Source organism: Balaenoptera physalus, assembly GCF_965194825.1.
Source record: "Balaenoptera physalus genome assembly, chromosome: 17".
Taxonomy (NCBI): domain Eukaryota; kingdom Metazoa; phylum Chordata; class Mammalia; order Artiodactyla; family Balaenopteridae; genus Balaenoptera; species Balaenoptera physalus.
The window spans coordinates 66,984,078-66,998,550 of record NC_138895.1 but is presented as its reverse complement, the minus strand read 5'-3'; the positions used below and the strand labels follow the sequence as shown (position 1 = coordinate 66,998,550).

Below are 14,473 nucleotides of genomic sequence, written 5' to 3'. Positions count from 1 at the left end.
GAGGATAAAAAGAGACAAGAAAGAGTAAGGAGAAGAAAGACCAATAGAAAATCATGGACATAAAACATGGCACAAACAGAAAGGGTAATCCGGAGAGGAAAATGAAGATAAACTAGAGGAGAGAGGTACGAAAGGGTAGGGAAATGCACAGGGGACTCCAAGCTGTTCCTAAGGAGGGACTGAGGGGTTGCTATAATGGCATAACACAGGGAAATTACTTGCAGTTTACAGTAGTACCTAAAACAGTATCATTTCAACAGCCAAGTACAAGATCAGAACCACAGGCCAAAGCCTTCCTAGATCTGTTGAAGACAGAGACTATTTCTTTTGAGATTAAATTGATTCCATATCTAGCCTTTAAAATCTAAAGATATTCCATAAAAGAGAATTCAGGGAGCTTTCTCTAATGAAAGGATAGGCCTTATATAAAACATAGTTGCCAGATATAGGTGGCTTGGGGTTTGGTCTAATATATGCCTCATCCTTACAAAATTCCTTTTATTGGATTAATTTTTTGATTAGCAGTCAGAGTGAGATATGGCCCAAATGCATAAAGCACAATTATTACAATAATAATAGTGGCTATTCATTGAGTGCTTGCTATATGGTAGACACTTTTTATACATTACCTCTTTAATCCTGCCGAGCAGCCTGTAAACAGTTATGATTATCTTCACCTTGGAGTTGAGAAAATTTAGGCTCAGAGAAGTTCAGTAATTTGCTCAAGGCCTTAGCTAATAAGTAGAAGATTTAAGGTTTATACTTCTGATTATACCATGATGATCATTCTCGAGTGTGGGGCATGTACTGTTGATAGCACTCAGGATAATTTCAGTGATCACACAGCCAAACCATTTTTATTTTGGTCATTTATGTATTATCTTTAATGTGTATTGAAAATACTGGTTTTCTGTTTAGAGTCATTTGTGGGTTTTAAAAGCATTTTAGTAAAAAAAAAAAAAAAAAAAACCAGAAACTGTAGTCCATTTAAAGATATATTAAACAGATGGTGTGGAAGCATAACAAACATCAGGAATATGGAACATATGTGCTGGAGCTGGAAAACACTGTATTATGCCATGGGTGTCTGCGAGTGGTGCCTGCCAAGGAGAAGTCCCAGATGGTGAGCAGACAGCATGTAAACCCTTAAAAGATAGAGAAGGAAGTCTTTTGAGTGGTGCAAGTATCTTTTATGGATGGGGTGTATATATGTGTGTGTGTGTGTGTGTGTGTGAGAGAGAGAGACAGAGAGAGAGAGAGAGTGAGAGAGAGACAGAGAGAGACAGAGAGACAGAGAGAGAGGAGGGGCAAAGGCTTTGAGAAAAGGCAAATTTCTCCCTGGCTCAACTTTGATGGGTTTTGGCCACATCAGGCTATACAGGTTGGTTGGAAAATTTCATCTAATTTGAAAAATACTAACAAAGACTTTCCAGAAGGAAATCCCATCCACCACCATCAAATATATTGGAACGCCAGGTTCTGACGTTCCGCCTGCCAACTAGGACTCTGAACTATAGCCCTGAGTAAGGAGCACACCTTTCTTTCCATGAAACACCATCCAGAAAGGGCAAGGCTGAGGAAAAGAAAAACCAACTGCCAAGTTGAAGCAGGGGTTGAGTTACAGGGAAAACAAAGCAGCAAAACCACATGGAGGGGCTGAAGTGACAGGACATCAGTCTTACGTGTTTTCACCACGCCTGTTAGAGCGTCGCTGAAACCTGAGGCCTGGGAAGCAAATATTTTCACGTTGTAGTCCGTTCCGCTGAGGAGGTTTGTGATAAGGATGGTGTTAATGTTGGCCCCCACGAACGTCTCCAGCGTTGGGCCAGCAACTAACAAGAAAGAGTGCATTTCAGTTATAACAGAATGTGGAAAAATGGACACACTCCTGAAGTAACACTACTTATTCCACTGTGTTTCATGTTGCCCAAAAGGCAAACAGCAGAGCTGAGGTTTGGCCCCATTTAGCTCCAAGACTTACACACCTGACTCCCAGCCTAAGGCTCTTTTTAGGCAACTAGTTCTTCCCCTAGTACTTGAAGAAGCTGGTCCACCTCACAATCCACCACCCACCCTACTGTGAGGCCTTCACAGTGGAGCTCCTGTGTTGTCATAGGCTTTGGGGCATGTGCTAAACAGAAGTCATTTTCAGTTACCCCACCTCAGACACCCAGCTTTGTCCCCAGACAGCATGCAAGTGGCCTTAGCAGCAAATTTTATCATGGACACTATGCCATACCTTGCCACTTGGGGGACCAGCATATATGTTACCATTATGGGCTTTATCCACTCCCCTTATGCTTTTTAAGACCAGACAGATGACAATTTTACTCCAAGGCCCTTGACTATCTGGCTTCTTTGGGCTTCTACATTTTCATCTCTGTTTCAACCCAGCATAATCTCTGATCACTAAAAACACTCCATGCTATGTCCTATACAAGTGTATTTACCTCCTGCCTCTTCCCCTATGTGCTCATTCTTTGAGCACTTTGACTTAATAAGTTCCTAAATACTCATCACTTTACTCCAGAGCCCCCTCCTTCCAACAATATATTTATATTTTTCTGTATGTATGTGTTATCTCAGTAGAGGTTTTCCCACACCCCCAACTCTCAGTGCAAATGACATCATACAGTTCTTGCACTTGACCTAGAACTGGATTTTTTCAACCTCAGCACTGTTGACATTTTGGGCTAGATAACTTTTTATTCTGGAGCAATGGGGGAGCAAGTTGCCTACAGTGACTTGTAAGATGCTTAACTGTCCCTGCTAGAGGCCAATAGCAACCCCCTACCCCCCAAGTTGTGACAGAATGTAGACAACCAAAATATCTCTGTTGGGCAGCAAAATTGTACCAGTTAAGAACCACTGGCCTAAAACAAAGCTATTTTCCCTCAGAAAATCTGGTAAATATTTATAGAATGGTCCAAAGAATAAATTCAGCAGGGCTGTTTTGCAAATAAACACATGCCTCAGGCCTAAAGAAAAGAAACAAAAAAGTTGGTGATGGATCCCAAGGCATCAGTCTTGAGCAGGCTAGTGCATCCATGCTATATTCTTGCTCTTTCATTTTTATGGTTCATAGATATGTTTGTCTGGAGAAATTGGAGGTGGAGTATTTTAACTGTATGGACCTAGATAATGGGACACAATAGAAAAGTCTGGAAAGTGTTTTAGAGGCAAGAGCTACATCTCAGATGCCAGATTGAGACTCACAGAGCTTTTGAGGGCAGAAAGAGCTTTTTAATGACCCAGAGGATAATTTTTAAATTTTCCTGCCAAATCAAGAAAAATAATAGGAGAACCGTTTCCTGCTGAACATTTGGAGTACTGAAGGCCCAGGTCCAGAAAACTGAGAAGACTCTTATAATATCTATTTTTAGTCTCCTGTTTAAACTTCATGAAAGTGCTCAGTGTCAGGAGATGATACTGTAACAGGTGAAGTTGCACATGTTCTCCACGGGCAGATGGACCAAGGGTACAACCTCCCCCATCTGGGTCATTCTCCTGTCTTCAGGATATAATGATATGGGAAGTAAGGACAGAGGTGATCAAGGTGGCTGAGAGGTTTATGAAAAAGCCTTTTACTACCACAATCTTAGGGCTCTGATGAATTTCATACCTTAACGTAGTTTCCAAAATAAGGAGACTGAGAAGTTGGTAAATGGACTTTTTCCAACTAATTCAAGAAGAGGTAGAAGAGGAATTAGAGATTACAGATTCCAAATACTCATCAAGCCTTAGAAGCTTCCTACTGCTATGGAGTCAAGGTCTCCTTAGGCAGCTCCTTGTCTGGGGTGTGTCTAGGTCAGGTGTAAACTAAGTATATATTCTGCTTGTTAATGTATCAGTTATTTTTAGGTAAGGTCATAAGTTCAAAGCATTTTTTTTTCAAAAAAGGTAAGAGACTCTTCCCATTTCTTAAAGCCAAAGATGAAACCAAAGATAGAAAGTAAAAACAAAAATAACCAATCTTGAAAGACAATATTTTTTAAAAAGCATGACTTACCACTGACAGGTTTGTAGACAATCCTATAGCCCTTTACAGGGGAAGATGGGGGATCCCATGTAATGCGCAATCTGTTATACCATTCTTCTGAAACCTGTAAGTTCTGGGGACCAGAGGGTGGCACTGGGCAGGAAGGAAAATGAAAAAAGAGGGTTTAGTGTGGTTTCCATCTTTACAACCTACACTGTGGTTAACAAAATCTAAGATATCTTCCCACAATGTTAAAAATACTTACAAGGGAAATGTACTAAAACACATGGTAAGAAGACTTTGAGAATCCATGGTTGTGTTAAATATTAAATAATAGAAAATAATTGTTCTTGTGGTAAAACACTTTTTTCTGAAGATCAGCGGTTCATTCAATGAAATTTGGGTTCCTTCTTCTTCAGTTACTTTTAAGTAAAACTGAATTCAGTAGTGTTTATTAAAAACTTTCTGTCGACACACCGCTCTGTTTCACTGTCAAAGGATGTTTGTACAGCCGTATCAAGGATGATTAGGTAATAGTAATGATGGTAATTCTCAGAGGTAAGATTCTGATGATTTTGTTTGCTTTCATCTTCACATTACCTATATTTTTTTAAACTTTATATCATCATCCATCAATTTTTTATCAAAACATTAAAGCCATTTATATGAAGGACCTTTGTAAAATTTATTGTGAATATTGATGGATATTATCATTATCATTACCACTTTGTTGTTGACAGAATTTAGTTGTGTTGACCACTGCTTAAAAAAAGTGGACCATCCAAACTTATTTCAAAGAACACACTTTGAAATAATTTTACTGTAAAGATACTGCTAAATGTGATAGTATTTCCGTAATGAAGTTTAAGTCATATTTCTATAGTTATAGTCTTTAAATAGTTTTTATTTGTGTGAGTGTATCATGGAACTCTCTTACAAATTATGCTATTTTAAACTTTTTAAATTTTTATACAATTTTTAAAGGTTACTTTTCATTTACGGTTATTACAAAATAGTGGCTGTATTCCCCGTGTTCTACAAGACATCCTTAAGCCTATCTTACACCCAATAGTTTGTACCTCCCACCCCCTCACCCCTACATTTCTCCCCCTGCACCACTGGTAACCACTAGTTTGTTCTCTATACCTGTGAGACTGCTTCTTTTATGTTATATTCACTACTCTGTTGTATTTGTTAGAACCCACATATACAAATTATGCTAATTTTTAACACGTGAAAGTTAAAAGTAGATCTTCGAGTCCAGGTCATCAGCCATGATGGAGCCCCTTTACCTTCCCACTGCCTTCCTCCCCTCCCCCCAGCAGTGGTGGATTTAAGGTAATTTTATGGAACTTTAGAGTGTTAAATAACACAATCCAAAACCAACTCTGAAGAGCAGAATTTACTATGCTACTTTTAAACCACTCTTGCCTGCTTTTTTTTTTTTAATTTAGATTTAAAAGCACATGGTAGATGGCTTTGGGTAGTATAGTCATTTTCAAAATGTTGATTCTTCCAATCCAAGAACATGGTATATCTATCTGTTTGTATCATCTTTAATTTCTTTCATCAGTGTCTTATAGTTTTCTGTATACAGATCTTTTGTCTCCTTAGGTAGGTTTATTCCTAGGTATTTTATTCTTTTTGTTGCAGTGGTAAATGGGAGTGCTTCCTTAATTTCTCTTTCAGATTTTTCATCAATAGTGTACAGGAATGCAAGAGGTTTCTGTGCATTAATTTTGTATCCTGCTACTTTACCAAATTCATTGATTAGCTCTAGTAGTTTTCTGGTAGCATTTGTACGGAAACACAAAAGACCTTGAATAGCCAAAGCAATCTTGAGAAAGAAAAACAGAGCTGGAGGAATCAGGCTCCCGGACTTCAGACTATACTACAAAGCGACAGTAATCAAGACAATATGGTACGGGCACAAAACATAAATATAGATCAATGGAACAGGATAGAAAGCCCAGAGATAAACTCACGCACATATGGTCACCTTATCTTTGATAAAGGAGGCAAGAATATACAATGGAGAAAAGACAGCCTCTTCAATAAGTGGTGCTGGGAAAACTGGACAGCTAAATTAATTTTTAAACAGTGAAATTAGAACACTCCCTAACACCATACACAAAAATAAACTCAAAATGGATTAAAGACCTAAATGTAAGGCCAGACACTATAAAACTCTTAGAGGAAAACATAGGCAGAACACTCTATGACATAAATCACAGCAAGATCCTTTTTGACCCACCTCCTAGAGAAATGGAAATAAAAACAAGAATAAACAAATGGGACCTAAGGGAACTTAAAACCTTTTGCATAGCAAAGGAAAACATAAACAAGACGAAAAGACAACCTTCAGAATGGGAGAAAATATTTGCAAATGAAGCAACTGACAAAGGATTAATCTCCAAAATTTACAAGCAGCTCATGCAGCTCAATATCAAAAAAAACAAACAACCCAATCTAAAAATGAGCAGAAGACCTAAACAGACATTTCTCAAAGAAGATATACAGATTGCCAACAAACACATAAAAGGATGCTCAACATCACTAATCATTCGAGAAATGCAAATCAAAACTACAATGAGGTATCACCTCACACCGGTCAGAATGGCCATCATCAAAAAATCTACAAACAATAAATGCTGGAGAGGGTGTGGAGAAAAGGGAACCCTCTTGCACTGTTGGTGGGAATGTAAATTGATACAGCCACTATGGAGAACAGTATGGAGGTTCCTTAAAAAACTAAAAATAGAACTACCATATGACCCAGCAATCCCACTACTGGGCATATACCCTGAGAAAACCATAATTCAAGAGGAGTCATGTACCACAATGTTCATTGCAGCTCTATTTACAATAGCCAGGACATGGAAGCAACCTAAGTGTCCATCGACAGATGAATGGATAAAGAAGATGTAACACATATATACAGTGGAATATTTCTCAGCCATAAAAAGAAAAGAAATTGAGTTATTTTTAGTGAGGTGGATGGACCTAGAGTCTGTCATACAGAGTGAAGTAAGTCAGAAAGAGAAAAATAAATACCGTATGCTAAGACATATATATGGAATCTAAAAAAAGAAAAATGGTTCTGAAGAACCTAGGCGCAGGACAGGGACAAAGACGCAGACGTAGAGAATGGATTTGAGGACACAGGGAAGGGGAAGGGTAAGCTGGGACAAAGTGAGAGAGTGGCATGGACATACTACCAAATGTAATATAGATAGCTAGTGGGAAGCAGCCACATAGCACAGGGAGATCAGCTTGGTGCTTTGTGACCACGTAGAAGGGTGGGATAGGGAGGGTGGGAGGGAGGGAGACGCAAGAGGGAGGAGATATGGGGATATATGTATATGTATAACTGATTCACTTTGTTATAAAGCAGAAACTAACACACCACTGTAAAGCAATTATACTCCAATAAAGATGTTAAAAAAAAAAAGCACATGGTAGATGCTTCATAAATGTTAGGTGAATACTACTTCTTTTCTTCTTAAATTGCTGTTTAAGTCTGTGGTTCTCAACCATTTATTTAGCAGCAAAATACCAAAAGATGCTAGAAATGCCAATATGCTGATCAAATCAAGATGCCAACATGTGGGTAAAAGCGAAATGAAGAGCTTGGTGCTCTCCCACTGCTCTTCCCTTTCCTTCTCTCCTTCTACATGACCCCTAAGGAAATAACCGTAGCAGCTCATGTGGCTCCTAATACTCTGATCTGGACGGTATTTAGCAAACTGTGCAGGCTTGGTGTGAGCGTGGGTGGAGGCCCTCATAGCATGGGCCCGGGGAGGAGGGGGAGATGCCAATACTGTCGAAGGAGGAGCTAATACCCATCTGCTCAGCTGAGCAGAGTCAGGACTTTGGGTTTTGCAGCTACAGAATTTTAATAATTTTTATACTTAATTAAAAAATCCATACTTAGGTGCCCAGGTAGAGAATTCAGCCCTTGATACCATTCTGCACCTAATCACATATAACGGCTTAGTAATTGTGGTAGATTGAAGATCAGCACAGGTTTTTTGACCTTCCTCCCATTGAGAGGTGGAAGGTATGATGCTCTCTTTGAATTGGGTTCTATGACCACCTTGACCAACAGACGACAGCAGAAATGACATTGTACTAGTTCCAAGCGTAGCCCTTAACTGTCCTGACAGTTTCCACTTTCCACCTCTTGGAACTCTTGCTCTTATCGTCCTGAGTCATCATGTAAAAACCATGACTATCCTGCTGGAAAGACCACATGGAAACATGCTAAAATGACATGAAGGGGCCCAGCTTCTGGGCATCTCCACCAAGATGCCGAGCATGTGGGTAAAGTTGTTTTGGACCCTCCAGACCAACCCAGCCACCAGGTAACTGTGGTCAATACTACATGAAACAGAAGGATTTTCCAGCAAGGCTTGCCTAATTTCCTGACCCACAAAATCAAGCAATACAATAAAATGGTTGCTGTTTTAAGCCACCAGGTTCTGGGGTCGTCTTCATGCAAGTACAATCACAACAGTAATGAAGACAACTTAGACTCTGTGGTGCTCTGACCAGGTGTTTTCATGCATGCTTCTCACTTGATCATCATGGCCAAGACATCTACAACCCACATTCTGTGCTGCCTTCTCTGTACCACACAGCACTGTGGGAGCTTGGTATGCAGAGATGACAGTACAGGCGAGGTCCTGGCCACTCAGGATGCTGCTCTCCAGGGATGGGAGACAGACAGTGAACAAATACATGAGCAAACAAGAAAGTATCAGAGAGCAAATAGGGCCATGACATGACCAAAACCAAAAAACAAAACAAAACCAAAAACAACCCAGGATGATATCAGAAAGGGTGGGAGCTACTTTGCATGGGTGGTCAGAAAAGCCTGAGCAGGTGACATTGAGCTGAGACCAAAATGACAAGAAAAAGCCAGAAAAGCAAACATCTGGGAAAGGATATTTCCTATGGAAGGAATGGCTGGTGCATAGGTTCTAAGGCAGAAACAAGCTTAAAAAGTCCAGTGAAGAGGAGGAAAGGAGGCATGGCTGAGGGAACTGTCAGGAGAGGGGATCAAAGAGCAGGGTCCAGGTCACCTAGGAGGGTGACGCCCTTGTAGGGCCGTGGGAAGGACATTAGATTTTATCCCGCATACAATGGGAAGCTGTTGGGTGGCTTGAAATGCAAGTGTGACATGAGATCATTTTTATATATATTTTTAACACCTTTATTGGAGTATAATTGCTTTACAGTGGTGTGTTAGTTTCTGCTTTATAACAAAGTGAATCAGTTATACATATACATATGTTCCCATATCTCTTCCCTCTTGCATCTCCCTCCCTCCCACCCTCCCTATCCCACCCCTCTAGGTGATCACAAAGCACAGAGCTGACCTCCCTGTGCTATGCGGCTGCTTCCCACTAGCTATCTATTTTACGTTTGGTAGTGTATATATGTCCATGCCACGCTCTCACTTTGTCACATCTTACCCTTCCCCCTTCCCATATCCTCAAGTCCATTCTCTAGTAGGTCTGTGTCTTTATTCCCGTCTTGCCACTAGGTTCTTCATGACCTTTTTTTTTTTTCCTTAGATTCCATATATATGTGTTAGCATACTGTATTTGTTTTTCTCTTTCTGACTTACTTCACTCTGTATGACAGGACATTAGATTTTATCCCGAGTACAATGGGAAGCTGTTGGGTGGCTTGGAATGGAGGTGTGACATGAGATCATTTATATTTTAAAAAGCTTCTCAGGCTGCTGTGAGGAGAATAAAGGATCCAAGAATGGAAGCAGGAAGACTCATTCGAGTGGGAGAGTGTGGCTTGGATTGGGGTGGAGCAGTTAGACGAAGAGAAAGTGGACAGGCACGTAGAATGTATCTTAGAGACTCAGCAGGACTTGGGATGAATTCGATGCTGGAGGAGTAAGATGTAGTTGTTTTTTAAGTCTTAGGTTTTAGAGACAAGAAAACGGAAGCCCTGAGCAGTGAAACAACTTGCTCAAAGTCACGCAGCTTGAATGTGTGAAGACAGAATTCAAACGGATTTTCTCTCTCCAAACCATTTTTGCTCTTTTCACCCTGCTGCACTGCGGCTACCCGGGCGGGTTGCATTACACAGGACAAGCATTTTCACCTAATTAGTCAGCTAGTGACCACAGGGGGAAAGCTTCACTCACAGGTTTTTCCAGGGGCAGAGACACTGACCCCTTCTCCATCATCGTAAATGGGAGTCACTGTGACTTTGTATTCAGTATCGGAAAGCAGATTCTTCAGAAGGAGATTGTTCTGGCTTCCAGGCACCATAACCTGAAGAGAAAAGCAAAGGACGCGGTCTTAGTAAGACTTTCATTCCTGCTGCTCTACTAACGCGGTGGGACTGTAGGCACGTTGAAATAATTAGAAGCAAGGAGATGCGCTTGGAGGGTGATGATAAAGAAAGAAGGGCATCCATGCAAAAGCATTTCTCTCTGAAATTCCCCTCGCAACACCCCTTAGTTTCTAATCACTAATACGGAAGGCTTAAATTTGAAGCTCTTAAGCCCTAAGGGGTAGTCTTCTCTCAACATCTTTTCAGTATTTGTAAAGCAGCCAGAAGAGAGAATCATCTTCCTTTTGGAAAGCAGGTGTTTATGGCTTAGGAGTGTTCATTCTATAATCTAGCCTGCATATCACATTTGATTCTACTTCAAATCATTTTGAAAATTCAGCCTTCCCTTCTTTCCCTTTCAGAGATCATCTAATCCCAGTATTTTAGAAAAGGTTGGATGCTAGCCAAGAACAACATTACCACACATTAAATCCAAGATTTCCGAGTTGAAAGATATTTACCAATGACACTAAAAAATGTCGCAGCTTTTTTATTTCTGAAAGGAGATGTCTTCCTCAATCTGAAATCACCATTCCTCTGACTCTAAAGGCTGCAAAAAATAAAATGCAGCGATGGGGAGGATACCACTCAGGCATCAGTGTAATGTTCCATGTGGCTCAGCAGTGCAAATCCTGGCATCTCTAAAAGAATATGTGGACCAGAAAAGCCACATGTTCTCAATACTAAAACCACAAAACTTTCTGCCTAGGTTTCAGCAGTTAGATGCTGGCACATCTCTGGGCCATTTAAAAGACTTAATCATGGCTGGAAAAAATGTTAGGTTGTAAGAACTGACCCAAATGCATTTAAGGGAGTCACAAGACTGGGACAGCTGGAGATGCTTTTGGATTCAAGAGCTGGGTAAAATGCCAGCAGGCAAAGGGCATGCTGTCTACTTCTGGATGAGGGAAGGAACCTATAAATCATGGAATAAGCCCTCGAAAGCCTCGAGTTGAACTCAGAAGCAGCTGTTGCTAAGATATTGCTAAGCTCTAAAAGCAGGGTTGTTTTTTTTTTTAATATGAAAAAGGAAGTCTGAATTAAGTGATTTATATTAGATTAATATGATTTTGCTCCTCATGTGAAACGACACTGAAATACACAGGATGGTACTGATGTAGTCCTGGGAGGGAGATTTTATAAAAGGAGCTCTGTTTTATTCTAAAATGAGTTAGATAACCCTGGCATTAAGAACTTGTAAAGAAAGAACTGTGGTTGCCCTGTCTTGTCTTAGCCTATCCATGCAGCTTCCTTTAGGGCATTTCTTTTCAATATAACCCTCTGGAGCCCAGAGCCTGGGCATTTGTTCCAAGCTGTCTGCCTAGCAAACCACCCACGATGATGTTCCTTAAATAAGGTCATCCCTCAAACTGAGAAGCACACGGCCTTGGAACCAATCAAATTTAGCCTGTAGGGTACTGAAAAGCAATGGGACCATTCTGGAGGGCTCATTTTTAGCTTGCCAGGTAGTAGTTGCTGTGGTTTATAATAATAGCCCTCATTTAGCTAGCTGTTATTATCTGCCAAGTACTACTCTAAGTATTCTAATGTAGTAATTCAGTTACTCTTCACCACAACCTTTTGAGATAAGAAGTATGATTACACTCATTTTACAGATGGGGAAACTGAGACCCACATAGCTATTGGGTTAAAAAAAAAAAAGCCATATTGAAATCCTGAATATCTGGCCTGAGCCTTTTTTAATCACTGCCCTCTACTCCACCTGACTGCTCTCGGCAAACCTCTTTATCCTGATGATACTCATTCCCAAGAATAAAATGTAAACCTCCTCTTGGGCATGCAAAGTTCCTTCTACTTGACCTCTGCTTGTTTGCACAAAGCAAGGTAAAGATAGGTGCCCACTCAGAAGATCTAAATATACACTTCTCCAAAAAAAGACATACAGATGGCCAAATAGCACATAAAAAGATGCTCAACATCACTAATTATCAGAGAAATGCAAATCAAAACTACAATAAGGTATCACCTCACACCTGTCAGAATGGCCATCATCAAGAAGTCTACAAATAATAAGTGCTGGAGAGGGTGAGGAGAAAAGGGAACCCTCCCAAAGTGTTAATGGGAATGTAAATTGGTTCAACCACTATGGAGAACAGTATGGAGGTTTCTTAAAAAGCTAAAAATAAAGCTACCATATGATCTAGCAATCCCACTCCTTGGCATATATCCAGATAAAACCATAATTCAAAAAGATACATGCACTCCAATGTTCATTGCAGCACTATTTACAATAGCAAGGACATGGAAGCAACCTAAATGTCCATCGACAGAAGAATGGATAAAGAGGATGTGGTACGTATATATAATGGAATATTACTCAGCCATAAAAAAGAACGAAATAATGCCATTTGCAGCAACATGGATGGACCTAGAGATTATCATACTAAGTGAAGTTAAGTCAGACAGAGAAAGACAAATATTATATGACATAACTCACATGTGGAATCTAACTTTTAAAAATGATATAAATGAACCTATTTACAAAATAGAAAGACTCACAGATTTCGAAAACAAACTTACGGTTACCAAAGGGGAAACATGGCAGGGGGGAAGGGATAAATTAGGAGCTTGAGGTTAACATACACACACTACTATATATAAAATAGATAACCAACAAGGACTTACTGTATAGCACAGGGAACTCTACTTAATATTCTATGATAACCTATATGCGAAAAGAATCTAAAAAAGAATGAATATATATATATGTATAACTGAATCACTTTGCTGTACACCTGAAACTAACACAACAGTGTAAATCAACTATACTCGAATAAAATTAAAAAAAAAAAAAAAAGATGGTGTCCACTAAAAACAGATGCTACAGGTCATAGCAGATGGTGGTTTTGTTGAGAAAACAATTCTATAAAAGATGCTCATGGGTAAATGACGTGCAGATCTAACCAGTGAACTTCATGTTTTTAATTTTTTCAGAAATGCAACTTCACGTCTGGCTCCATTATTGCCCAGAGCTCTTCAGAGCAGCCTGGGTCCCATCCAGCAAGCTGTTTCCACAGTAGAAAGAGGATTCCCCACATCTCAGCTTGTTCCTGTCTCAGCAAGTTCTGTTTCTACACAGTGATTTTCATGCCTTCTATGGTGAAAGACTAGGTAGGGTTAGTGCTGTTATGTTTTAATCCCAGTCCCTGACGACCAATATTTTTATAAAATACAATAAAACAAAATCGCCAGAAAACAGGGTCATATTCTTGGATGTTCCAGCAATGTCAGATTGCTGTAAACGTTTCTAAGCTTAATCTTAATACCTGAACTTATCTTGTCAGAGACTGAGCCACATTCTGAGTTTCCCTACTCTAGAACATTTCTTGCAACTCAGAATTCAGGACATGGTTTTAGATTTTTACATGTAGGTTCTAGAAAAGCCTGGAATCCTGATCGGCCTTTCACAGATAAAGATATGTGAGACCTCCCTCCTCTGACAACAAAATTCAGGGCAACGTCATTACTACGTCTCCATATTTCTGATCAGAGTTGAAAGTCAATCTTTATGAAATATTTGACAGGGGGTTTTACTTTCTAAGAGTTCAAAAGCTTTTTATTGGGAATATCTGGTAGATTTGATTATGCTTAGAAAATACAGAAATACTTCACTTAACCTCAATTGGAAAAGTAAATTTAAGTCCCCTTGCTTTATATATATTAAAGCCTGACTTTGGTTTACAATATACCTATACTATTCTCCAACTTCAATACTCTAGCTTATCATTTCCTCAGGTAAATTTAATCAGCTTTTATAGTTAAGGAAAATTTGGAACGATGGTAAGAGGCATTTCTCTTATCCAGACACATTTCCTTTCTCACTTTTGTAATATGTTTTAGCCATCTGTCTTTCCCTGCCTGCATCATTATTTTAAGATATTCATTTGGTTGAACCTGTCTACAAAACAGAAACAGAGGCACGGACATTGAGAACAGACTGGTGGTTGCCAAGGGGAAGGGGTTGGGGGAGGAGTCAAGTGGGGGATTGGGGTTAGCAGATGAAGTTATTATATACATAATGGATAAACAACAAGGTCCTACTGTATAGCACTGTGATGATAAACCATAATGGATAAGAATATTTAAAAAAAGAATGTATATATAGTATATATA

At 39.6% G+C, this 14,473-nt stretch overlaps 1 protein-coding gene across 5 annotated transcripts in view; it reads right to left on the bottom strand.

Moving 5' to 3' along the window:
- COL14A1 (collagen type XIV alpha 1 chain) overlaps positions 1–14,473 on the bottom strand; it is a 242,430-nt gene that overhangs the window by 122,600 nt on the left and 105,357 nt on the right. For all 5 annotated transcript variants that reach the window (XM_082433124.1, XM_082433121.1, XM_082433122.1 and 2 more), the window contains exons 20-22: positions 10,149–10,278; positions 4,010–4,132; positions 1,683–1,832 (exon numbers count right to left, since the gene is read on the bottom strand). In XM_082433124.1, coding sequence (XP_082289250.1) covers positions 1,683–1,832; positions 4,010–4,132; positions 10,149–10,278 — 403 coding nt within the window. The remainder of the gene's footprint in view (positions 1–1,682; positions 1,833–4,009; positions 4,133–10,148; positions 10,279–14,473) is intronic.